Raw genomic sequence first — 27218 nt, forward strand, 5'->3', positions numbered from 1 at the left:
CTGTTTAAGTGTTGTGGGATTTTATTGCAACCAAACTAACCCTAAGCTTAAAAAATGAAATGAAAACAATTTGCAATATTCTGCTATAGGTGCACTGCAGTTGCAAAGACCACAAATATACAGCAGAGGGCGACGTTTAGCTGCATTGACTCCCTGTCTTCCCCATGAAAGGCAACGTGACTTTAATGTCCAAAATAATAAAAAACAGACTCCACATCAGATGTTCTTACTTTTTTTTTAATAAAAGATTTCTCTTTTGTGTTGTTTTTACACATTTTAAGGCATCATGCACAAAAAATAAGCCATACTAAAAGGCATTATGCTCAACCGCTACCAAAAGATCCTATGTTCTAACATTTGGAGATTTGCAGTTAAAAATGTTTGTACAAATATGGCATGTAAGCTGGCATGTTAGTGAATCTCAAAGCAGAGCGTCACCTGCTTTCACAGTTTTTGTAAACATGGCTTTGAGCAAAATAGGGCTGAGGAAAAAAGACGAGAGATAAAGGGAAAGCATGCTTCAAAGTGGGGCTAAATTTCCCTGATAAGCATGCAATGCATCTGAAATCATATTTACAATGCACCATTTATATTTTTCATCAATTTAAAGTTAAGACATTAAAAGGTTTGTTGACAATAACACTAAGACTGACGAGAAAGACAGATGTGCCCATAATGATCCCCCCCACCGAGTCCCCAACACGGACATCGTTCATGTTGGTGAACGAACAAAACACTACAAGATTTTTTTTTTAAACTTCAAGTTTTAGATTCCCGGACAAATCTGCTCATCAGGAGGGTTTTAAAAAAGAAAATTTGCAAAGAAATTAGCTTACCTCTGTTTTATTGTGATATGTTCCAGGGTTCCCACACATTCTTAACATCACATTTAAGGACTTTTCAGGCCCAATTCCCTCAAATTAAAGGACTCAATGTGCAGAGTTTGAGTTAAAGGAAAATAAAGGTATCCAAAGGTATATGAGAACTAGCAGCTCACAGACACCAATGTAAAAGAGACAGCTTGCATGTCGAGGACCCGAGAGACGGTGGGAGACGCACATGTATTTATCCTGTTTACTTACATTTATTTTAACAGAATTAGTACATTTTCACAAAATATATTAATTCAAGCACCTACAATAACCTATTGAAGGCCCCTTTTCTCCCCTGGGAACCCCAAGGTTGTTTAATTTTGTGTAAAACAGCCCAACTGTGCTGAAAATCAGGTTTAAAAAAAAAACTTGTAGTGTCCACCATGGCAGACATTCGGTAGGTGCCGGGAGCTTTGGCACAGTTTTGTCCAGTTGTGCTCTTCTGTGGTGCTCCGTGTGCGTTATACTATATTGAAGACCATGGAAAGATACTGTTCATATGAAACCTGGATCCATCCGTCTTGGTCAGTATCGTACCGCCTGAACACGTCAGTCAACCTCTGTGAAAAGACAGGACAAGACATAGAAAATTATGTTTTGAATATTACAGAACCAAACTGCTCTAAAGCCAGCATACTGCATGGATTTTAAAGCAAACCAAGGTGAATGGCTGACACGTGTGGAGATGTTGTTAAACTACGTACCTCAAAGGTTTATTGGTCATATCTTCAGTAGTTAAAGACTGCAGTTACATTACACTGCTGTGATGCAAATGCTAAGAACATCCTTTATTCATGAAATCCTCCATTTCCTCAGAGTATTTCTAATTATGTGGTGGTCAGTGTTGATATTGTGGCAGTAGGCCGTCCTTCATATGTGGGACAGGACACATTTACGTTCACTTCACACAGCTAAAGAGGGTGTGGCCAAATGTGGCCAAGACCACCCGAGAATATGTTTTTGGTCTCAGGACGCATTGAGGATGCATTTAGCTGTGTTCACACAAGGGACGGGTCAGAATTAAGGGAAGGGTGAAGGCAGCATGTGAAAAAAACCTGCTCCCCAGCACATATGACCTGAGACTACCTGCAGCATGACAATGACACAACTGAATCTACTGTGGGACACTACATCCCTGCTATAGTGGCTGAGCCGACGCCCAGACTTAAACCCCCATTGAACATCCAGAGACCGAGACTTCAATTTGACAGTTCACAGATGCTTTCCATTATATATGACAGCTTGAGAGGATCTGCCAGGAAAAATAGAGTTAACTACCCAAATCCAAAAGTGTAAAACCTTATTGAGGCTTTCCCGAGAAGATTCAAAGCTTTAAGTGCTTCTAAAGAGGCTTCTACAAAGTGAATTTATAGCCTGGATACTTTTGAGAATGAAATCCATTTTTTATACAATGCATAAATGTGGCACCTGTAGTACAATACAGCACTGGATGAAGTCATCGAAGGCCACCTGTCCCTTCCTCTGGCGGTCAAACTTCTCTATCAACGTGCTGTAGAACTGGTCTGATAGACGATAACCTGCACACAACAACAAATGTGATTTTTTAAACATTTCAGACATTTGAAACATTCCGTTTAATCTCTGTAAATTTTCCATAAGTCAATGCTCACTAATCATTTTGGTCAACAATAAGTGCTCAGCACTGTAGATTCCAGCCAGGAGCTGCTTGTCAAATACAAATAAAAGGATTCATGAGAGTGAAAGTAAAGCTATAGCAGTGTATTTACTGCACAATAAAGAATAAAGTAGATATAGAGTGTTCTAATAGCATGCTGGTCCATACAAACGCACAGAGGAATTGAAAAGACAGAAACTGACCTTCTGATTCAGAGAAATGATTAGTCATCTAAACAGCCACGCAGCCCACCACCACAGCGATTCAATGTTATTATATACCAGCATACTTTGTGTCTCACCGAATCCAGTCAGTGCCTGTTTAAGCTCGTTCTTATCAATGAAGCCGGAGTTGTCCCTGTCGTAGTTCCTGAAGATGTTCTGCCAGTCCGTGATGTACTTCCACACGCCAGCAAACTCGTTGAAGTTCACACCGCCTTTATTTTCCCTATCGAACATGGCTGAATGAAAAGGGGGAGAAATTTGAGAATATAATGTAGTATTCACTTGATGTCTCTCTCACACACACTCATACATTTACTCACAAGTCTAGAAGTGATGGATGAGACCTGTCATGAAAGCAATCATGCTACTACATATAGTTCAGGAAGGGATGCCTCACACTCCTGTTTCAAAAGACTTAAAACACCATAACAGTGGAAGAAAACAGTTTGATCCCCTCAACTTTAATCCACTCCTCACTCCCCTGTGGTTCAATCCAATTACCTCCACACAAAGGGAGTGCTATCACAGGATAGGCTTCTTGCGGGGGGACTTTAAACAGAATTATTTACTGAGCATGGTCCTGTGAGAACGGGAGGCAATGGAATTATAGAGGTTTACTCTTCAAGTCACACAACAAAAACATACTAGGTTATGCTATGCTACGTTATATTATATTAAGAAACAAAAGTATATTAAAAACCAGAGCGAGATATCATGTTCACAAGATCACATTGTTATGGTGGCATAATAATTTGAAATAATCCCACAGGTCGTGGGAGTAAGTCTGACCTACAGCACTGAAGTTAAAAAGCTGCCAACAGAGAACTGAACTAAACTGTATTTAGACGTATTTAACATCAAATGCATAATGCAACTGCCTTGAAAGTGGAAGCGGGTCAATATTTGGCGACTGAGGCCACCGACAGCTTCCTTATGATACAAGCTTTCCCACTTCCTTCTTGGTGCTCTCTCGTCCTCCCTTTAGTGTTGGCTGCAGATTTCCACTAGAGCAACACTGAGGCCTTTGTTTGAGCCTTCGGTTTTTTCTCAAAACGTACTTCAATTATCCGATCGTCATGGAGAGGAAACAAATAAACAAGTGTCAATCTGAGAATTTACTTACATATGATGGAGCGGACCGTCACCGGGTTGAAAGGAGTCCATGTGCCTGCAGACAGAAAAAATGCCGGTCACATACCAATGCAATGTGGGCTGTTTTGGTATTTGAGAACTAGAATTATCGCACTGAGGTTGTATGCCTCCATCAACAGTGCTGTTTAAGTCCACATACGTGTCTCTGTTCAGACTCATATGAGGTCAACATGATTTTTTTTAAATCAAATCTGTTCATCTTTTGAATAAATTTCCTAAAGGCAGACTTGATAATTTTTTTTAGGCTACCAGAAGAATTGGAAGTACAGTTGGATAGACAACCCCATGAAAAAAACATCTAAACTAAATTATGTGGAAGTTAAAAATACATGAGTGATACAGGAAAACAGATCATAGAACTACAAACGTATGAGTGAATAAAGGCTTTACAGTGGTAGAAGCATGTCAGAGAAAATGCTGTTGACAAAGTACAGAAGCTGAGAGGAGCTGCAGCAGCCTTAATTATTTTCCTCCAGATCGCTGTTTAAATTTGACATCATCTCCAGTAAATAATCGGTTTTCTTCTCATCATGGCTTTGTCACCAGATTCTCTTAGGATAATTTCTGTGTCTATATCTATTTTTAGGAAGGACCACTCCTGTATCTCATAATAATAATTTAGGGATATCATTTACAGTTTTTTAACCCTGGATTATTCACTTCATTATCTTTGGATAAGAAAATGGCCCCATGTTAATAGTGATCTTGAGATTAACAATATTGATATTAATATTGTCAGATCAACTATCTATGTTCCATTTGTACTGTGTCAGTTTGTGGGACAGAATGGACCCATAATCAAAAAACATTTGCACAGATAGAACATTACTTGAGACATTTTGACACGTCACACTAGTGCACTACAGTTCATTTGAGTTTACAAATCCTATTGTTTTGATCAGGAAAGAATAGTCCTTTAGTTTTTAGTTATAGAAACAGAAAATATTCAGTGTCCTACCACACTTAAGGGTTTAAAAGTAATCAGCAACATCCTAAGATAGTTTTTGATGTCCAATGGACACCAGTGCAAAGAAGAACAAACAAAAAAAAGATATTCATGATTCCATTTTTATCTCGCATCAAAAGTCTTTCACAGAGAAGTCTTCTTAAAAAGGGAAGAAACAGTCTTGAAGGCAGTTCTGTGACAAGCCCTTTTTCCCCCAAACACAAGAGAAATAGTTATTTTTCATCTACAGGAAAAGCTGCTGTCATCTATATGGCCAGAAAAAGACTGATGGTTACTGAGCCAAGCAGGGTGTCTATACTTCACAGCCTTTCTTCACACACTCAGTTCTCAACACACTGAGATCTATTGGGCCATCTTAATCCTTGCTGACTCACCATCTCACTTCATTACAGAGGCCCACAGTTCACGGCGAGAAACAAAGGAGGGTGACTGAGGGAGGATGCAGAGAAGGGAAGATACAAGAGAGAAGAAATAAGGAAAAGAGCAAGAGGGGAGATAATGAACAAAGGGAACAAAAGAGAAGGGACATAAAGAACTGGGAAGGCCCACATAACATTTGAAGATTGTATTTTGTTGCCATTACTTGACTGGTAGATTTTCTTTTCCCTGGCTCTGCCAGCAGTGAGCAGGTTTGCAGTTAAACAAGATTAGATGATTCTCTTTAAAACCGTGCTACTAAATAAAAAGGTCTACTTTATCTCAAGCAAACTCCATAAATGATAGCCAAATTTTTGGCACAGAAATATGTTCCTGCAGTGCTTCAGAGTTCAAAGGAGATACTCGACAGCTCCTCCCTCTGCCTTGGTTTGTTTTATTGATGGGTGAGGCTGTCGGGGACAGTGGGTGGAGCTGTTCTGGGACCACATGCAAGGTCTTACTGGAGACAGCGTTCAAGCCAAAATCTATATCCTGATAATGCTGCTCTCAAGCAAAAAACTAAGATAATCATATGCGTATTGATGTGGAATCAATTTGCAGAACCCCATCACAGAGCAGACCGATTAAAGGCTCGTCTCCCTAAGCATTAGGGAAACTGGAGAGTGGCTACAGAATTAGTTTCACTACATGTCCTAAACACATCAGGATGTATTAACAGTCGGGTCTGTAAATTTGACAATTGATATAGTTGATTTGACAATGATTTACTAACATAAACCCTGTGAGCCAACAGGAACCATAACAAAACTGATAAGAAGTTCAACAATACCCACATTTAGGTGAGCAATTTGGGATATGGAGAACAGAAAGTAAAACTACCTTAGATGGGTTATTATATCATGGATAATGCTAAACTTGCCAATACTAATGAGCACAGACTATAGTTTTGTTGCCTCAAACAATCTAATATGACATAATTTCCCTCCAAAATGTTTTTTTCTTTCTTAAACTCGCAGAAGATTTTTCTTTTCTGTACTGAGATCCGACCATCACAGAAATCCCAGTAAAAAGTCAAATGTAATCTCAACTATTACTTTTAAGATCATAAAGCTTGCTTTCTACATGTGTCTCTACATTAATTACAAACAGGAACATGGGATTTCGTCTCAATTGTGTATAAATCTGCCTTAAATCTGCTAAATGAGCCGACAGACAGACCACGGCTGCCCGGTGTGAGGCAGTCTGTATGGTTGAGATGTTTGTGTGCATCTGATTGCCAAATGGGACAATACGGCTTCTGTCCAGTCCACACACTGCGCTCTCTCAGGAGAAGGGAAGAGAGGCGCGATATAGGAGGCGAGGAGGGAGGCAGACTTGTGGAAAAACAGTGTGAACAGACTGCAATGTATACACATACATATAACAGGTTGCACTGGGGCTCAGTGAGATGCTTGTACAAATACACTTGACATACGTAAGCATAAATGGATGAACTTTTAAAACACAAAACCACACAAAGTAGTTTCCCAGATTTCAACCAAAACACACTAACTAAATAGTGTTAAAATTTAAAAAGTAACGGTTTAACCTTGAGATGTAGAAGGAAACAACTACAAATCAAACATTATGGAGGGATGAGTAGTTTAAAACCTTATATCTCCGATTCCAGTATTAAAATGTATCCACATACATCAAATGCTTCATTATTGGCGAATATGACCCAGTTACCAGGGGATTCAAACTCATGAACTTTTCACTGTGAGCACTGGGTCAGTTTCCACAAATCTTTTCACATATTGGCAATGACATCACATCTGCAAGACTGGGATTTTATGTAATTTCAAACTTTAAATGCTTAAAAGCTTTTCGTAACACTGCTGACCAATGTTGTTTGAAAACTCAGAGGTTGCACTTTGGTCTAGACGGGCGTTTGTTTTGGTTTCACTTGCGATTTTTTTAAAAGGCGGGAAAACTTGGTATTGTTAAAGCAGAGGAGAGTTTAAGAGGAGATACTGGTGAACTGAGAGATTACAAAACCTTTTAGACTCTAGGTCAACCCATTTGACATCATTATTAAAACGTAAGATGGATTGATAAAGTGTAGAGTTCAATGAGTGTTAAGTGTTTTTTTCTTATGGGTTTTTGCTGCCTAACACTTAGCGGAAGAGAAAAAGAAGAGGAAAAAGCTTCGACCCCTGATAACACAGGGATTCAACCAAATCATTGCTAATGAGCTACGAACACAGACATAATAAGTAGCCAATGATTCAGCAGTCAGCAAGTAGTTCTCAGTTTTTGTTTATGGTTTATGCCAGATAATAAACGTTGTCACATGAAACAGTATGTTAGGAATCCAGTCAATCATGAAGAGTAGGTGCCGCAGACAAATTGCAGGGTCTAACAGAGTGAGTGTACAAGGCATCTCATCCACTGCTAAAGAAGAAGTGGCAAAGCAAAACTGGTGATAAATAAAATGAGGAAACTAATGAAATTGTGCCTCACCTACACCTCACTTACAAAACACTACAAATGTAGGGTTGTCAAGGAAAGGATTGCTGAACAAGCTCCTTGACTCCTGTCATTTAGCCAGGTTTGCAATCTGCACAGCAGGCTGGTGCTTCCTCACCCGTGGTTAGCTTAGTTACATTCATCAGGAACCATTTCCAGCAAAGAGAAGAGATGCATATAGATTGACTGTAGCTAGAAGCTAATTCTGCATCTGCAGTTTCTGGGCAGGTATCAGCAATTTACATGGCTATTGCTACTCCAACACGCTTAAATAAATAACTCAAGGAGAAGTGAATTGCATGCAGTAGAGCGCATACTTCTGCCAAGTCCCAACAGTCCCCTTGAATTAAATCAAGCCTCATAGCTAAGGCCATATTACCTTTCTCCGCTACACATTGGTGGGAGTTACAGGTTTCTCGCCCTATTTGTAACTGTACGGCTGCTGGTAAAACCTATGGCCCTATGAAACCAAATTTAAATCCACTAGATCCAGATTGTTATTTGAATCTGCATGAATTTGCACACTCATTGATACCAACCTATAAAATGTTAGATTTTTAAAAATCAAGATTCACTACTAATTCTCTGGGAAATCAAATAAAATGTTTAACAAAATGCTCTTTCTCACATAATGAAATGAAAAAATTCCTGGATCTGACCCCTGATCTAGGTCAGCATCAAAATCTAATGAATTCCTCCCCGTCTCCTATTGCATCCTTCCACCGAGTTTCGTGGCAATCCATCTGGTAGTTTTTGCATAGAACTAACAAACGCAGATCAAAACACAACCTCAAAGGGGGTATTAATAAATCTGTGAGTACAGGAGAGTGAAGGAGAGTTGGGTATGATATCCACCCACTGCTGAGCAGAGAGAGGCCAAATAATGATATTAAATGGTGTGTCTACAAGGCAGAGGCACAACAAAAAAATGCATAAACACTTCAGCAGCACTGAAGCAATCGTGGTATTATTGAGGATAATACACTTCCACAGCCAGGAATGATAGAGGGATGGAGAGACGGAGGTAAAGAAGAAGAACAAGAGAGAGAGCGAGAGGGAGAAAGTGGGGACTGAGTAAGAGAGCATAGACGAGAGACAAAGATAGAAAGTCGCAGTGACAGGAGACCAAACTGTCCAGATGACACAGCAGGTACTGAGCTGATGCCAGTGGAAGGGAGAACATGTAATTTTGTTAGTTTGTAATTAAGAGAAAGCAAATAATCCTCTGCCAGTAAGAAGCGATATAAAAGGGAAGAGATATTAATGCTGGTTGAAAGACGACAAAAAAATGGCACCCTGACAAAGAGCATACAGGATCAGAGGAATCCAAATGCTGGATAAAAGAGAATCTAGGCTGGAAACCGTTGAAAATACCTCATCCTGTGGGCAGATTTTCTGCTTAGAAAAATGTCTCATACCCATCAGGGAAGAGGAGGCTGACATTGATTTTGAAATGTACTGATGGATGGCCGAGTACAGAATGGAGAGATAAGAAATCTAAACTGCGACAGCCTCACCTACCAGTGCCTCCCTCCTCACCGTCTGAGCATATGTGGGGACATTAGAGCGGCCGCACACGGACAGTGGCAGGTCTGGCAGGTTTAGCGTGAAAACCGCAGGACAGGATGCGGCGCAGCATGTTCAGCTTCACTGGCTCTGTGTCACATCACAGTGAGCCTAATGAACTGGCGGAGAGTGAACCAGGCAACCTGCTGTTCAGTGCAGGCACATTCCCAGCATGGTGTACGCAACACATCTACGTACATACAAACAAACAACACCGATAATTACACACATACACGCCGAGTAAGAAACATCCACCCCAAACAAAATAGATGAACAGAATAAGACCCACGTAGATTAACACACATTCTAATGCACGCACAAACACACACTCGCACTTATCAGTATGCTGAGCCAGAGCCGCTGTGGAGCCTGATAAAAGCTTCTATATGTGCTGCTGCTGGCTTCCACTCTTCTTGTTTCCTCTGGAGGTGCCCACACATGGGTTTTCCGAGGAGAGTAATCTGCTCAACAGTCTTCGAAAAGACAACCGAACAATTCAGTTATCAAGCTGATGAGGAATACCTTATATTCTAATGAGAACATAAATATTAGACCGTTATAAACCAGAGCTTCAGGGCAATCGCCGCTCTGATATACAGCATATGTCTCATCAATCCTTCTCCACGTCACATTGAGAGTAAGGTCTAGACGCAATGCTGGTGCAGTGTGGTGTTTATGTGGGGGCATGAACACATATTTTACCAGCCTGATGCCTTTTGGAAGCGAGAGAGCTTGAGCAGAGGAGATGACCCGTGACATCTATTCAACACTTCCAAACAAAATGTCTAGAAAAATCACATATTTTCTAGTTCAGGAAATCAACTAGGAACTCAACTTTTAATCTTGTTCGAGTCCCTCTCCTTCGGAGCATCCTCCTGGACAGAGAAAGAGTCCATCACAAGAAGCTGTAATCTTTATGTTTTTTCTGTCCGGGTCCTTTTCATGCTGATTTTTTAGATACTTTGAGACCTTTATCAAATGAACTCTCATTCAGCAGCACTCTCTATTGGAAAACAATTATTAAGATAAGAGCTATATCCAATAGAGGTCATGAGAATCTGTCAGCCGAAACCTGAGGGAGGTTACCACATATGTGCTCTAGCAGGTTCCTGGTTTGACTCCCAGCCAGCCGGACCATAGATTGTATATCAAGATGGCGAATGGATTAGATAAATATTTGTCTGTCTCTTTAGGTGGTTCTTATCAAGCAGATGTTCAAGTCTATATTTGTCCAGGAAGCTTGGTTTTATTTAATTATTGGATGATATAAAAATGGGGTGAAACGTAATTGTGACAGCTGAGACCGTCTTGCGATTGGTCGTATGCGTTTATCGTAGGGACATTGGCACAGAAATACAAGTCCACTTAAATACAGTCTATGGTCATCACAAGGGCAGCAAGGCATCATGTAGGGTGTTCTTAGCTCCACAAACTATATCCTTTATAATGATCACTAGCTCGAGTCAATGAATCTCTAAAACAAGTCTAAAACAAAAAAAGTTACAGTATAACCTTGATTAAGATATGATTTATTGCCAGACTGCTGTATTAGATTGCATTGGTTTCAGCAAAGGGTGCCTGATAAACTGCCAATGGAAAGAAACAAAAATGGAAGTGACAGAGATTGAGAAAGTAAATAGAAAAGTTATTTTTAAAAGAGCGACAAAGATACATACCATTCGATAAGGCCTGCTGAAGCTCTGAGTCTGATATCACTCCACTCCGGTCCTTGTCAACCCTGGGGAGGAACACACAGATTAGATAACGCCTGCAGTAACCATTTTACACACCCACACACTCAAGAGCAGCGGGCATCGGCAATTGTCAGCTGAAACCTTATCCTCCTGAGCGTGTGTTAGTACTTCAACAGTCAACTGGGACTGAATGGAGGTCTGTGATAGAGACACACGAGGAAGCATGCGCACACGTGTCTCCCCTGAGGGCAGCTAGACAGGCTGGGTATTTGTTTGTCAAAGTGTGAGAGTTGATCCCCAGCAAAGTGAAACTGAATGTTGGCAACTGGAAAGTTTGTTGAAGAAAAAATGAGAGGGACTGGTTACATTATGTCTTTGCTCTGTCTTCACAAACGGAGGCAAAACTATGAAAGCTCCTTCTAATATGTGAAATTGTCACTAAAGAGCTTGACAAATTACTGTTTTAACTCTTATTTGTTGTCTTTTAGCTCTTACTAGTTTTGTTTTAGCTCTGTTTTCGCTCCTATCCATTGCATTCATGCTCTTTTTTTATATTCAAAAAACGTGTGTGGATTAAAGTGGCAACATATTTTCTTTTACACTATGTTATAACTTTAATTGGGATTTATGTTTATCTTCTTGTGTTTGAATGAAAGTAGAAATGCTTTTTCATCATCCTGAGACCAGCCCCCATCTGTTAATCATTGGTAATTGTTATTTATGTGCTTACTATTTCTTTTGATTGTTGTACCATCTAAACTTAAATACAAGTTAGCTGAAGATGTAGGTTTCCAGATAAGGTTTAAAATTCTCAGCTCTATCTCAGACAGGAGTCCTTCTCTGTGTTGCGGAAGGAAAAACATTAACAGGCTGGACTATGACATGCATAACAGGCTCCATAGTACGGAAATAATATGTGCTACAGTAGTCATGTAGCTCAGTCAAACATCCCGTGAGTCAGTTGTTCCTTAGCAACCGGCTAGGCCCAACCTATCAACACAGAGCTAAATGAATAAACACACGGTGAACACCAGCAGAGAAGAAGCGGGAGAGGAGACGGGAACCCCCCTAAGTAAAAACAAAAAAACAAAAAAACACACACAAAGGACCGTCCCAGTGCCAAGTGTGTGGGTTGAGTTTCTGCTCCCAGTTGGTACGACATCATATCCTAATATCTGCAGCATTCATAGCTTTCTTTACAGTGATCAGATATATGTCGCTATGTGTGTGTACTTGCTCCCAGCTAAAAAAATACAAAATAAACCTTCCATAAGGAGACCTTGTCCTCTCTCCCTGGGGAGAAACACAGCTCTCAGCATGCCTCCATAAATGAGAGCTTTGTCACAGTGGTGGTGACGAGTGGTTAGGTTCGAGCCGGGAGTGGGGTACCCAACCTTTTACAAACACCGACAGATTAACTCAAAGACGTGTAGTGTGTTCATCACCTCTCCCTCTTTCTCCCCCAGTCTTCCCTCCACTGAGTTTCAGGTAGAGTCACCTCACCAGACTTTTACGCAAAAAAAGTTGTTAAAACTTTCTCTTCTAGCACAGATCGTCTAATTCACAAAGTCAAATACAACACTGGAAGGTAAAAAAAAAAAGGGCAACATAAAACATCATGGCTGAGTGGGTTAGTGTGCTCAGATTTTCCCATGTGTCACTATGTCCCATTAAGCAATGAGGTTAGAATATGGTTTCTGGAACAAAACTCGCCCTACTTTCCACATAAATTGGTCCAAGAGTAAGAATATGTCACCGTTGCTTCAAAGTCCAAATTAAAGATGCATTTACAAAACCTTCCATGAAAAGCCCATTGTCCAAGAGTCAGTTTCCATTGCTACTATTTCTAGTTTCTAAGGTTCAAATTGTGAACGTGGTCCATTTGCTTGAGAGAAGACTTACTGACACTGGAGTCACAGACAGCGAAAAACATGTTTTTGTTGAATAGAAATGAATCTGCGTTGTGGATCTAATCCGAACTCAAACCCTGAACACCTCTGCCAAGGAGGTTGTGTTTTCCGCTTTCACTATTGGTGGAAGGCTGTGGTATGGGTCAGGCAAGAACCAATTCAATTCGGATCAGGAATTCATCAAGGGAATTTTTCCACTTACTTTAACATCGGGGCGTTGGGGATATTTTCACTGATTTCCCAGGCCTTGATTCATAGTCTTGATTTTTTTTTTAAATACTCAGAGGCCTGACATCTATGACTGTGCGTAGCTTCACAAGGTTTGTTTGAATTTTGGTGGACTGTTGGGCCTTGGCGGAGGTATGTGCTCTATCAAGTGCTATTTGTTGTTGACTCGTGAAGGGATGGGTGCAAACATTTTTGAAATTCCAGCATCAAGCACCGGTAAGTTGGCAAAAAGATGAGATTGACTTCTTCGAGTCTTATTCTCACGTCAAGTCATGGAATTTAATAAATAGAAGAAAATAAACAGTCAACTTAGAAACCAATTGACTGCAGTTTACTTTTACCATCCCCTGTGCAAAACAATGAATGACTAATCTGTCAACGTGTCCAGTCAGAAAAATACAGATTCATGATGAGACAGTATGAGTTAAGGGCTGTGACCTGAGCAGGTTTCCAACAGCAGGACAGTGAGTCATAGAAGGGTCGGGGGTGTGTGCATGTGTGCGTGACACACAGACACAGAGAGACCTCCCACGTCAACTATGCTCTATTGACTCTGGTCACATGACTGAGGGAATTCCAGCACTGCTCTGCCAGATTTTACCCAACAGGCAACGCATGAGGCAGCACAAGGCTCATGTGAGACGACAGTGTGCCAGTGAGTGTTCCTATTGTGAGAAGCAGAGTGATGATGACTGTGAGCACACAGATGTTATAGTCATCTGTTTTTGTGGCGTTTAGCAAAAGCAAAAGATACGTTCAAGATCAAATATATACACATCTGACCTAATTTCTAAGGGGGGTTTGCACCATACATAAATAATTCATTAAGCCGGTTTCAAAAGCCTTGCCATGCCTGCAGCATCTCAATGTTGTAAGAAAGCAAAGCGGGAGGAGGAAGAAAAAAAAATCCTCTGCAGTATTACATAACTGTATATTAAACTATTAGCAGGGACCAAAGCATTTCAAGTGTTTCCCTCACTGCCTACAACCACCGTGACCTTCTAAGATGCTGCTGACACACTTTTGACTCAGGCTGTGGTGAAATGGATGAGGGTGAATGGTTGAACGCCGCCAATGAGACTAAACGGAGACAGAAAACAACACAGGTTACAATAGGTATGATCTAAGTATTGAAGATCTGGTCTCTGGCATTCATGTCAGCCTGTACACTGCGTCATTTACACCTACAACTGGCAGCTTTCTGAAGGGAACCCCATCTTGAAAGGGTTTTACTATGCTGACTGGGAAGAGAGGCGATAGTAGAAGAAACCATGAATGAAAAATGTCCCTTTTTATGTGTATTAAAAGGAGAAATCTTCAATTGTTGCAGGGAGAGCCGGGTGAGAGGCGTTCAAGGACTCCTGGAGGTCCTTGGAGCCCAGTTTTGGACTCTGGTGAAGGGGAGATGGGTTCACTGGTGGAACGGCAACAATAAGACAACTGAGCTAAAGTAATGCACCGACATGCAACGCGACCTGCTGAGTGACGTGTGGCGGCTGGGGGCAGATGTTTCCGGGAAGCTGCGAGGAAACACGAGAGCTGACAAATCCCTCGTTTCACTGCGGAGCCCCGCTGTCACACACACACACTCATGAGGAGTGAAGACACAACCGCGAAGACACACACCAACACACACACACAGCCCCACACACACACACACTCTGTCATTCTGCCGACACACACAGCGAGGCACAACCCGCCCTCAGCTCACTCACCTCTGGAAGATACTCCACAGGAAGCCCTGGTCCGGGGGGGCGTTGGTCTGCATTGGAGCTCTGTACGGACTGTGATACGCCATTTTTGTTTCTTTGAGTAAAGAGCCAGGCAGGAAACGTTCGAGTCCGACCGACACACTGCGTCTCTCCCGCCGCCGGAGTGTGTAGTTCGAGTCCCTGAGCAGCAGCAGCTTCTCTCCGCCAGCAGCGACTCGCCCGTCCGACGTCAACCGCCCGCCTTCTCGCGTACAGGGGGCGTGGCCAATCACTGACCACTCACCCTGAAGGAAAGTGACGTCACACTTTCCTCTCCTCACTCGGCGGGGTAAAAATAGAAAAAGTTTATAAAAAGAAAAGAAAAATGTGCATACTGAAATGAATGACTGCACTAAATTTGCTGTGATTTTTTTTTAAATATTTTTTTAAACACTGTGTTGTGTTATTTATCTTATTGCAATAATGGCATAATTCCACATTCACTGTAAAACCACTGGCAGCAGGGAGGTCAGACAATATTCAGTTCGATATTCTACAAAACAAAATTAATTAGTTAAGATACATTTATTTGTCCCAAACACATGCACAGACATGCAATTGTAGGGAAATTTAACCTCTGCTTTTAACCCATCTGGTGCAGGACACACAGAGCAGTGCAGCCCGGGGAGCAGATGTTGGGGGAGTAAGGTGCCTTGCTCAGGGGCACTAGACAGGGTAGGGAGAATCCTCTTGGATTTTTAGACAGATCAATCCAGGTTCGTCTTTTTGTTGTTTCTCCGTGGAATTGAAACATTTTGAACCTTTTCTGCCCATAGTCCAAGTCCACCACCTCTCCAAAAACTTGGTTAGAGATGCCACGAAGTAGGTGGCATTGCCTTAACCGTATATGTGTTGAAGACCACAAGGGCCTCTTGCATCCTCGTCAAGGGGAGTGCTAACCTTCTCTCCTTTCAAGTGATCAATACCATAACAGCTTGTAACGAATTTATAATATAAACCAACTGGAACTGGAATAGAAACGAAAACAGTAAAACATTGCTGTTCATTTGCATATAGGGATTTTAAATAGTTCAGAGCTACAGGCAGTCAAACCAGTTTGCAGCTTTATTTATTTTAACTATGTCAATTAGGCAGGAAGGTTTCAAGGGACTTAGGGGCCCCAGGCAATATGGATCTGGGGCAAAAGGGAACTGTGGCGTCTTACATCCAATGAAACCAATCTCTGCCACACATGATACCAAATGATCCCCATCTTAAAACAATTATATAGGTATTAAAATGATAAAACGTGCAAATAATGCTTAGACATAAATCATTGTAAAGTAGTGCATTTTAAGCAGACAGTATATAATTAAATAAATAAAAGGTATTTTAACAAAGTATCAAACTATAGATGCAATGAAGGAGATATTTGAATGCAGTGGGGGGTGAGTACAATGTTTGCTGTAGCCCATGTTTAATTAAAAAAAAGATAATCAAGGAAATTTTACACACATAAACTGTTCAAAACAGAAAATATACATTTGTGTACACTAATGTAATATTCGTGTCAATTAATCACTTCTCCGAACTTTGAAAGCATAATATCCTGATTACTATTTTCTAATAGTTCATGAACGCATCATTAAGCTTCCACGTTCAAAATGGTGAATGTCTGAATCTGATTGGTCCGCTGCCATTGGAGGCGGGGACACGGCACCGCACTTTCTTATCTTTTCATATTTTACACTTTTATGGATTCATAAACTTTTACATTTCCCCCCCTCATTGCCATTGATATTTACAGAGACGTAGAATAATGTTTTACTATCCGAACGTGCTCCACCGCCACACCGGATGTTTCTCCACTATTTGGTGAGTTTTTAAACAAGCTTGTTAGCTCGTGTGCTAGTAGCTAAAAAGCTAGGGAGCCCGACAAGACACGACAGAAGTAACCTGTGGGCTAAAGTTTATTAAATGTGATAAATGTGTTTTGTTGTCCAGGTTAGCGGCTACCAGGGGCACCAGGGTGACTCGCAGAGAGCTGCTCAAAGTCAATGTCAAGCTAACATGGTAAGAACGGGCTAATGCTAACCTGTCTCTGCTTGAATAATAAGGTAGATCAGATGACAGGTGCAATTCATTTTGTGTGTTGTAAATCAATAACATTAGCTCACATGTTAATTCATCATATCACTCATTAATTAAGAAAACATAGATCATTTTGGAAGAATAGATCATTTTGGTTAATGTTCATCTTGAGCAGAGAAATGGAGGATAGAGGTGGCATGAAGATAATACCCCTTCTTTGCTCTCCTACTTTCAATAGCTGACACGCAGCCAATACTAATTTAAACATTTAGTTATTTATGTTGACATATTCAATGCTTTTTTAATGCATTTGGATCAATGTTTACAGCGGGGACATCCAGGGCTACGTGACCGCTCAGGTTCCTGCGTCGCAGCCCCACCTGCCCATGCCTCGCTTCTCGCTCTACCTGTCGTCCCAGCTGCAGTATGGAGTGGTGGTCGTCTACCACAGCCAGTGTCGCTTCCTGCTGGGTGAGAGAAAATGAGCGACCAAGAATAGAAAGACCAGGAATAGAAAGTCACAATCAAGTCACAACTCTCCTCTTATCTACATTGTTGACACATCATACACTGTGACTTCCTGCTGTTGTAGGTGATAGAGACCACAGTAAGAGGAAGAGAGAAAAACATAGAGACTTTCTGTGCAATATGAAACCAACATACTTTACACTATGGCTGTTTCCCAAATTAACCACATTACCTTTGACCCAGATTCCAGTAAAGCTTGTGAAAGCTATATTATCAATCACAGCTCAACAGTCTCCATTCATCTGGTTCTAAATTACACCGATATTGCATGTGACAGATTCAGGATCATGCAGTTTAATTAAAATCTGTGAAATACCTGTGAAATTATGCGGAAGCAGAATGTACACATTTGTCATGTCAGATATTTTAAAACTTGATTTACATGTGATACATCTCCTGGCAATACCAAGACTTCTGTGTGAAATGCCCTTTTTCCAGAGGAGATCCAACAGACCATCGACCGCCTGCTGCGTGCTAAGAGAGGCTCACGCATTGACATGGCTGAGTCTGACAGGTTTGCACACACCAAAGGGAAAATACACAGTGGAAGGGTGTTTAGTAGCTTGGGGGAAATTTTATGCAAAACTTTGCAGAGGTTGTTTGTATTTGTGGAAGACTGAGCTATATTTATTTTGACCATTTTTGAGTGGTAACATTGGTGTGTCTCCCTCTTTCTTTATCCGACAGGCTGGCCCTGAATGTGCCTGACAGCCTGTACCTGATGGAAGAGGCTGAGGGAGCCCAGGACCCCTTCTTCGGTCTCATGGCACCACACCAACTCCTCAGCCCCTATAAAATACTCCAGGTACAATTTATGCACCAGTGCAGCCATATGCTGTATGTGTTTGTGTGGCTCTGAAGACCAGATAACTTCACAGGGTGTGTAACCTAATATCTGTAGTGTAGCAAAAGATCACCATCCCCACCCCTTTAAATACATCTTTAAATGCCTCAGACAAACTGCAGATTCCAGGATTTCATTCCCACATCTGAAGAACAGTTAACTAATGAGAGAGGGCTTCTTATCTAACAAGATTTACGACTTTTGGCTCTTATCTGACATTAATGCTTAAACCTTTGACAACCAAAGCAGCAGTAAATCTGTCACCGAATACAATTGGATAGCAGTAAGTAGATTACTCTGACTGTATTTAGCACACACAACATGAGCCATCAACTCCTGTATGTGAGTCATTACTTCATACCCAAGTTTAGGTTACCCTCAATCTGCCATAGTATTTTTGCATGATATCCTCCCATACAAACCCTTTGTATTGTCAGACAGAGTAAATCATAGGAGATAGCTTTTACTTACTCACACAGTTCCGGCTGCTGCAAATCTGGCTGACATGTCTGAACTTTGTCCTCCTTGTAATCTTTTCCTGTGGAAATACCACATGTGATTTAGCTCTGAACCAAGTGTTTCTAAAGGACAAAGAATGGTTTCAAAATATCAAAATGACATTTACAGTGCACTGGGACACTAATATATATTTTATGGTTTACTATTTTACAGTTTAGCCTCCACATGGTAAATCAGAAACCGCTACATGTTGAGATTACATTTCCTAATCACTATTTTAGACATAATATATCAGATATCAGTTGTCACCCTATACAGTTCACCACAGAGCAGCTTTTGGTACGTGGAGGCCAAAGAAAGAAAAATAAAACATTTTTCTTTTGATACAACCCTAACCTCATGTTTTAAAAATAGTTGGTCTTGAAACCATTTTTATCCAGGCTCAGTTCACACTCTAAAATCATACAAAAAGGAAAATAAATCAGTTTAACAGTATGAAATGTTTATTTATTTGTAGACTGCATTTGCGAGTGAAGATGTGGGTTCACAGCACTCCCTGGTGCCCAATCCCCGCACCACACTTGACAACGAGGGTAAGTTAGAAGTGTCTTATAGTGGTGTCGCTGATCGTGGATTATGATTACAAGACTGCTTGATATACAATATGCCTACTCACATATTCTACCATCACTGGCAATAACTCCTCCATTTCAATTGTCATTGCTGCTCCCTTCATCTCAATCAGACAATTTCTTATGTATAAATATGTTTCTACGTTTTTTTCCCCCTGTTTATAGGGCTTTTTTGGTAGTTTTTCCCTTGTTGCGTGTTAAGGAAAGGGGATTTCGCACCTTGCTGAATATAGTTTTACTTTGTGATATTGTGTTAAATGCATCAGTCGAGGATAAACCAGACCCAGAATTCATTCTCCTGGCTATTTTTTCCCTTGGCACTATCATTCAAGTGCCACAAACGCAGGTGAATCTGACCTAACACTCACGTCTCTCTAGTGCTACAAACATTTGTGGCTCTGAATTCCTCCTGCTGTGTTAAACCAGATTTCAGGTCACCCCCAGTCGCCATCACGCTGACAGAGAAGGAGCAGTTCGTTATCACCACTGCTGAGGTAACCTCTTTTTTCAGCGTCCAGTGACACGAAACCTCACAGTCATCATTTTTAGATGTAGCAGGCTTAATATGATATGAGAACATAACCGCAGTGAACGCACCAAATTTGAAAGTCAAAGGACATAAAGACAACAGAAATTTCTCACTTTTATCAGTGGGATGATGTTGTGTTTAATTCCACTGAGTTTTGCTGGAGGTTTGGGTTTTTCACTGCTAAATAAATATATCTAGGAGAAACAAATGTTGAATAAAGTCCATTAATTGTGTAAATGGTAAATGCAGTGACATTAATGGTTCTGGGGAATGTGGAAGTAAAATACCTGAGCCTTAACTGGTTGTTTTGAATTCACTGCTCAGCACGCACAGTGCTTAGGGGAAAGCAGTAGTACATTATCTTAGTCATATACACACAGCTGGTTTACAACAGTAAATCTCCACTGCTGCACTGTCAGCCTCCTTACTGCTTCACTTAATGACTCATTATTCTCCTCCTGAAGCATCATGAGCAGATGAAGGCTGTTTTGACTTGATAAGATCTGACTTAATTACATCAGCTTCCACTCCGTTCCTTCACAGAGGGACGTGTGGTTGACTTGTCTCGTTGTCCTCTTCTGCCCTCCACTTGTCCACTTTCCCGATGGGTTTATTTTCGCTTCGCATTTGAAAATTAAGCAGTTTCTTTAATTAAAAGTCTCTTGTCTCTGTTTTTTACTGCTCAGTTCAGTCAAGTCAGATGTATTTGAATAGCACATTAACAGGAGTTGAGCCAACGTGCTGTACAAAAAGGATAAGAGTGCAAAGATAGAATACAAATATATGCAAGAGAAAAACAGTAAAAGACACTGAAGATGAGTCAAAAATAAATGAAATAACGAGAAAATATCAGAATCAGACAAATTTAGGCTGAATTAAAAGCAAGCATGTTAAAACAATAACTAATACATTTGCAGAAGTGGGACAAGACATATTGTGAAGTTGACTTATATTATCCAACTTTATTTCTTCTGTTTTTTTAACCTTTTTCATCTCTTGGCATTTCATTCTTTGACTGTCTTCCTCTGTCTGTATCAGAATTTCGAGGGAGAGGATCTACCTGAGGTCACAGACAGAGAGCTCGACTTGCTGATGGATCAAAACGACCAGTTCTGTAAAGGTATGTGTTTCTATCTCAACCACTCATCCTTCGGTGAGCACTTCACATGCATGTTAGCAGGTTGGTCTAAAGGCCGATATATGCTTCTCCGTTTTGACTGACACAGACTGAAACGGACAGAGGAACGCCCTCTCGGAGCGCCTCGGTTTTAACGCCCTGTCATAACGGCGCTAGCGTGCTAGCCACCAAGCTAACTACGGTGGTAACAGCGCAAAAACAAGCTGTCACGACTTTAATTCCACGGCCATCATGACACTGTTTCTCAAACACCGTAAGGTTAGAAGCAAACACTGGGCAGTAGTTAGTATCGGGAGTCCCTGCTGACTGTGTGTGGAAGCTGGGGGGGAAGCTAGCTGCCTCCGTTTAGCTTCAAGCTGTGAAATTAGCAGCACAGTTTGGAAACAAGACCGGGGAACCGCTGCGCTAAGAAACGATAACATCAGCATTTTGACCCGCTGGGTGTCACTTTATTTAGTTGAGTTAGTTGCCATCGTTCACTGTTTTTGAGGAAAGCCGGGTGGAGGTAAATAAACAAACCTGGACTTCTTCTACGCACATAGAGGTAGGCTTCTCTAAGCTCGTCTTCCGTTGCACCACCTACTGTTTGGCGGTGAATTGTTTTCTGGATGTACAGTCGTCGGAGAAGCATAAATGAAAAAGAGTCCGTGGGATTCGTGCGTCCCTCCGAGCGCCACGGAGTCGAAGAAGCATACTGGAGCCTTAACTCAGAGGATATTATCACTGCCAGGAAAGAAAAGCTTTATTTTCTGGGAATTTTCATCTCAGGGTACAGGGTTCTTACGGTCATGAAAAACCTGGAAAAGTCATGGAATTGTTAAATGTTTATTTGCAGGCCTGGAAAAGTGCTTGAAAAAGTTAAATCTCAAAAGTTTTGGAGAAGTCATGGAAATTTGTTATATTCATATTTTCATGTCGTTCATTTACGCTGAGTTTTAAATAATTCATATACTTTTAAGAGAAATACACTCAAAGTATAAGCAGGCATACGCTCTCATACTAATTGAAAAGTTTGGTGGGGAAGCAGGCGGGATAATGCACTGGTCATCCATTGGTCAAAATGTGTTTGAACCCTGAGGGTAGAATAGAGTTTAATGTGTGAATCCTGTCTTGCTTTGAAAAGATAAGAAAGAATATCACACAGCTATCTACCCTAAGTAGTATTTTAATGTAAGTAGTACATGTTGAGTCAAGTAGAGTTTAGTTAGCTGTGTATTCACTTCCTGCATTATAACAGCAGTAAATGAGTAGCAAGCTGGATTTGTTAATGTTTGGCATAACAGTGTAAACCAGTCTGTCGTAAACGTCTTGCTTATTTATATCTTTGTGTTGTATGTGAATATCTCACTTTGTTTCTCTGAACATTATTTACATGTGTTCTCAACAGAAGTGGAGCAGCAGCGGAGCAGGGAGAGAACCAGGGAGCTTGAAGGTGCCATGTCCTCTTTTGACCAGTGAGTCTTGTAAAGAAACATTAAACTGACCACTGATTGTCAGTCCCAAAGTACTTAGTATATAACAGAACTGAGAGCATCAAAACCACCTCTGATTTCTAATTAAAGCTCATTGTATGTATGTTTGGTATTGACCTGGTCACAGTGACTTCACAGTTCCAATCATGAAACATGGAGATTGTGGTGGGCGTGTATATTAAACTTTATCTTTACACCATTAGGACAATAGTGCCTGTGTAAATCCACAGATACTCCCTTCTCTCTCCAAGCAGTACCCAAGGTCAGGTTATAGATAAAGGGGCCAACCAACAGTACATTGTAGTGTCTACGCTCAGGGACTTTCATATCTAACTCAGATGCCCCAGACAGAGACACTAGCGCAAGCCGTAAGGACACACTGATTTAGTAAAGCATGCTTAAGGCTTAACTTTCCAATAGGATGCGAACACCTACATGTAACATAGAGAGTGACAGCAATTGTAGCCATTCATGGCTGTGCTGTTAGAATAAGTAGAGGGAGACAACTGGGATGTTGTGTGGGAGACATCTTCAGGCTTGGAGGTGACAAATGCCCATGTTAGTCTGTTGGCTTTTGTTTCTGCATAAGAAATCAGCTGCTGCATGAATTCTCCTTTCACCAGCTTCCAGAAAAGTTCCTGTTAAAAAAGTTTTTAACAGCCATGGGACTGGGCTCACTAACAAATTACAATATCGTTAGTTAATGTACGTTAAAATGTTATTAATGCAGAAGTAGCTCATAGGAGTGAGTATTTGTATTCAACACCCATAGATCTGAACTCACTTTATATGGTTTCCAGGAAGACATTAAACAAGAGACTAAATCTTGTACTTATTAAGTTCTTGTTTACTGTGTAAAAAGCTAAATAAATAAATTTGGTATAGTGTGTGTTTTCTATAAGCGTGTGTGTGTTCTTGTTTCAAGGTTGAATAAAACAGCAGTGACAGCAGAGCGGGACAGTGTGTTCCTAATGGATGAGGAGACAGGTCAAACTGTGGACGTTCCTCTGGCACCTCATGGCCTAGAGATGACTCCACTGCGGGTTGCTATGCCAACCCCGTCCTCTGGGGCATCTAGGACAGAAGGAGACCAAGGGACAGAGCATTCAAATGTAGAGGTGATGCCGTCTAGTCATGACATTGTTCAGTATTTACTCTCAGATAATTCAGACCATACAAACCTCTAAACATGTTTGTTTTTCTCTTTAACTTTGTCTAATGAGGACCACAATAACTAATCATGAAATAAAAATGCCATTAAATGTGTTAATCTATAAATAAATAGATTACATTAAAAAGTAATTGATTGTTTGATATTTGAATGGGCAATAAAAAGAAGGAGTTAATTATTAATCACCAATAAATTGTTCAACTGAAAAAATTCAAATAATAATGATTCAAATAATAAAGTATATCATTTTTAAGTATATTAATGAATCAATAAATATGAATTAAGATAAGTATTTTAACATTTGAAAGAGAAAAAATCATAAAGTGAAATGATAATAAATTCAATTAAATTCAAAATGTTAAAGATAAAATTAATGCAAAGCTTCATAACTGTTTACATGTGGTCTTGCATGGCTGTCAAACGCTAACATGAAGTAAACACTGATCGTGACAGAGTTGTCGTCGGTTTTGATTTACATTCCACAGAGTGACTCATGAGAAGCTTTTTGTGTTCACATGTAATGGAAAGTACATGTGGGTGTGTCAACACACAGATTATAATTTCCAGTATGTGTCTACTAGTTGTGATGTCCTGTCACAGACTCAGTGCTGTGAACAGGTCATGTAAAGACGCTCTGTGTTTCTCTCCCTCCCCTCAGATCAGGGTCTGTCCAATCAGGAAACTTGCTGGAAATCGCAGGCGTCAGCTGGTCTTTGCCGACCCTCAGGTCCAGATTTCTGACCGAGCAATGAAGGAGCAGATTGAAAAACCACTGGCCGAGACACTGGATCTGGTACAGAAACACACTGGGATGGTTTCACTCAGCAATACAAATTACAGTCAATGAGCACTTTATTAGGAACGACTGTGCTAGCATACACACACACACACACACACACACCGTTTGTAGTCTATATATTGTATGGACCATAGACTGGTTATAACTTGTTTCACGATACTGTGGTTCTATCCCTCGGCTGTTACATCTTCTATTTGAAACTGCTGCATCACTTTACTATTGTGTTTGTTTCTCTCAGTCCGATGTGTTGCTGAACTTGCCCACCTTGACCAAGTTGGCCACACCTGCCCGGCTCTTCAGCGCCCCCTGTGGATGTCAGTACCATGTGCTACGATTCACCTGTAAAATCATCTATGCTATTGACTATAAATCTTTTTAGAGGTTTTTCTTGAATAATGAAATCCTGGATAGATATATGCATTATAGAATACTGTTAACGAGGTCAGACAAGAGAGGGAAGACAAAAAGAGGAGAAATAACGTAAATGGTAAAGAAAGAGAGACCAGTGAGATGTGTGAAAAAACAGGCAGGGAGAAGAGCAGACCTGGTGGGAAACTTTGTCACAGGCACCAGTGTCTTTGTCCATAATGGGCCAGGTTAAATACTGAAACAATATGGTGTCTGGATACAGGCTACGTCTTTATGGTGGTGTCGTGTAATGAGAGGTTTCCTAGGAAGGGGAAAAACACCAAAAACGTTCCGTGTCATAATCAAGGGATTCGTACTGTACCTACCAAAGTACCCCCAAAAAAAGTAATAAGGATGGAAAGTAATAAGGATTGGAAATCTTTAAAAGCTCGGGGGAAACTTTCAAATCTGGTAAATTTGAGATCTTCATACAAAGTAAATGATCTGAGAAAAAGTATTTCATGTGTTTACCTCTACAAATTAGCACACATTTCCATAAGGAATTATACTGTTCATGTTGCAGAAGCTCAACCTGCGACCTCTGTGTTTTTAGAGACACTAGAACAGAAGTCATCCGGAGATTTGTAGATGTTTTCTAATCAGCGACGACCTTGCAGAGCCTCTGAAACGGGTTAATAGTATTGATTACAGCTCAGTGAACAGCACTGACTTCCAACAAACTCATCACGTCAGCTCTTGTGCAGAAAATACAAAATGGTGACCAAATTCTCCGTCTGCAGCCCTCCCTCATGCTGACCTCCAGTTGCTATGGAAACAGTGTGCCTTGCTCACTGCCCTGCCTGTGCATGGGACAAGTGGGGAGGAAGAAGAGGAGGAGGAGGCGAGAGTGGCGTCTGAGCAGGAGCAAGAAATACTGAGGCACTCGAGCATGAAGCAGGTGGGTTCAACCAACTGAAGTCTTCTTTGTTGTCTTTCAGGTCATCGTCTGATATCCACATATATGACCTAAAATCAAACACAGTATCTGAGAGGGCGAGCTGATAAATAATCTCACCAAATTCCACTTTTGCTCGGATGCCTATATACGAGGCAGCACTTGCAAGGCTATCGCTAGAATAATGAAGGTTACGCAGCTCGCCTGCAGTTGTATCCTGCCAACTGAGTGTGTTCAGTTCAGTGGTCAGACAAATTAGATTATAAACCTTGTGTCTGTGTCACGAAACTCTGCCTCTCCCTCTCGCTTTTAGATATCCAGTGAGTCAGGACTGCAACCCGCTGATGGCTCATGTAAGAACTCTTCCTCTGTCTCTCTCTCTCTCTGACGCTAAATTAGTTTTTCAGATCCTGATACACAAATTGTTCATTTCAAGCTGTCAGCGTTTCATTGTGTGTTTCTCTGTGTTTAAACAGCTACATTAGATGTGATCCTGGACATTTCCAGAGAGGACAAGTCTTTAAGCGATGTGATCATCCCTGTTGGGAGATGGTGAGTCTCTTGATGTTTAGACAGACAGACAACTTAATGGATAAAAAGACGGATCAGTGTGTGTTTGTGTGCGTTTTTGTGCAGGTCTCCGCAGGAGGACACTCGGCTCGTAATGGAGCCTATAGCAGAGGAGAACATTGAAATGCCCGAGGCGCAGACCGACACAGAGAGCAGTGACATGCTCAGGTGCTTCAGACACACACTTTAGAAAAAACGTGATTTTCCTCCACATTCACTAGTGCACAAACACAGTATGAGCACGTCAACACATAATAACAGAACCTTTATTTATAACAATACTAATAGTTTGAATCATGCCATGCACTTCTCACATTGCTCCTCTCTCTCAGCTGGATCTCCTCCGCCCAGCAGAGGTTTACTGAGGTCACCTTTGACTCTCTGCTGCCCCCCGAGGCCGACCGCACCACCGCAGCTCACACGCTCTACAAACTGCTTGGTGAGGAAATCGACAATCAGCAATTAATATTTTTTCAAGATAAATCAAGATGTTGACTAAAGAAGCAATGGAGCTGTTAATGCACACATTAGATAACTTTTTGTCAGTTGAAGGTGTATTTTACTATCTTTGCATCTAATGAAAATACAGATGACACTGATTTAAACTGATGCTTCACATTGATGCTTCTCCTCCTCAGAGCTGCTCTCTGGCAGACACGTGACCGTCCTCCAGACTGAACCCTACAGCAACATGACCATCAGCTCTGCCTGAGACTCCGACCTCTGCAGTAATTCACACTGAGGCCTCATGTAGACAGGATTAGTTCCTATGCTCACTTTGTTGAATCCTGTCAGTTTGTATTCTTACACATGACACAGTGTCACATGAGATCATCAGTTCTAACACTGATATGTT

The 27218-nt window shown here is 41.0% G+C and overlaps 2 protein-coding genes and 1 non-coding gene across 4 annotated transcripts; 1 reads left to right on the top strand and 2 right to left on the bottom strand.

Moving 5' to 3' along the window:
- Positions 1 to 221: 221 nt before the first annotated feature.
- On the bottom strand, positions 222 to 15076 carry pdcd6 (programmed cell death 6). 2 transcript variants are annotated; one of them, XM_061093617.1, is made up of 6 exons: positions 14851 to 15076; positions 10980 to 11041; positions 3856 to 3900; positions 2810 to 2968; positions 2301 to 2410; positions 222 to 1432 (listed from the first exon to the last, which is right to left on the bottom strand). In XM_061093617.1, exons 1-6 carry the CDS (start codon positions 14931 to 14933, stop codon positions 1334 to 1336), a joined length of 558 nt encoding a protein of 185 aa, XP_060949600.1. In that variant the 5' UTR covers positions 14934 to 15076; the 3' UTR covers positions 222 to 1333. The 2 variants fall into 2 exon arrangements, with proteins under 2 accessions (XP_060949600.1, XP_060949599.1); XM_061093616.1 differs by having other exon boundaries at positions 2798 to 2968.
- Positions 15077 to 15680: 604 nt separating this feature from the next.
- LOC133027308 (U6atac minor spliceosomal RNA) lies at positions 15681 to 15808 on the bottom strand. The gene has a single exon (XR_009683268.1). It is a non-coding gene; the product is annotated as a U6atac minor spliceosomal RNA (small nuclear RNA).
- An 837-nt stretch (positions 15809 to 16645) lies between these two features.
- rec8b (REC8 meiotic recombination protein b) lies at positions 16646 to 27074 on the top strand. The gene is made up of 18 exons (XM_061094254.1): positions 16646 to 16701; positions 16831 to 16899; positions 17246 to 17388; positions 17884 to 17959; positions 18133 to 18250; positions 19299 to 19341; positions 19807 to 19874; positions 20948 to 21029; positions 22435 to 22501; positions 23445 to 23631; positions 24349 to 24483; positions 24728 to 24803; positions 25638 to 25795; positions 26106 to 26145; positions 26269 to 26344; positions 26429 to 26530; positions 26695 to 26801; positions 27001 to 27074. The coding sequence occupies exons 1-18, from the start codon at positions 16646 to 16648 to the stop codon at positions 27072 to 27074; spliced, it is 1677 nt and encodes a 558-aa protein (XP_060950237.1).
- Positions 27075 to 27218: the final 144 nt, after the last annotated feature.

The sequence above is a fragment of the Limanda limanda genome, chromosome 20 (genome assembly GCF_963576545.1).
Source record: "Limanda limanda chromosome 20, fLimLim1.1, whole genome shotgun sequence".
In the NCBI taxonomy this organism is placed as follows: domain Eukaryota; kingdom Metazoa; phylum Chordata; class Actinopteri; order Pleuronectiformes; family Pleuronectidae; genus Limanda; species Limanda limanda.

Coding starts and splice junctions, on each gene's coding strand:
- pdcd6 (XM_061093616.1), bottom strand. CDS start 14,933: ATGGCGTATCACAGTCCGTACAGAGCTCCAATGCAGACCAACGCCCCC. Junction 2,411..2,797: donor TGGATTCGGTGAGACACAAA/GTATGCTGGTAT, acceptor TGTTGTGTGCAG/GTTATCGTCTATCAGACCAG. Junction 1,433..2,300: donor AGTGCTGTATTGTACTACAG/GTGCCACATTTA, acceptor GTCTTTTCACAG/AGGTTGACTGACGTGTTCAG.
- rec8b (XM_061094254.1), top strand. CDS start 16,646: ATGTTTTACTATCCGAACGTGCTCCACCGCCACACCGGATGTTTCTCC. Junction 16,900..17,245: donor GTCAATGTCAAGCTAACATG/GTAAGAACGGGC, acceptor CAATGTTTACAG/CGGGGACATCCAGGGCTACG. Junction 21,030..22,434: donor AAACGACCAGTTCTGTAAAG/GTATGTGTTTCT, acceptor TGTTCTCAACAG/AAGTGGAGCAGCAGCGGAGC.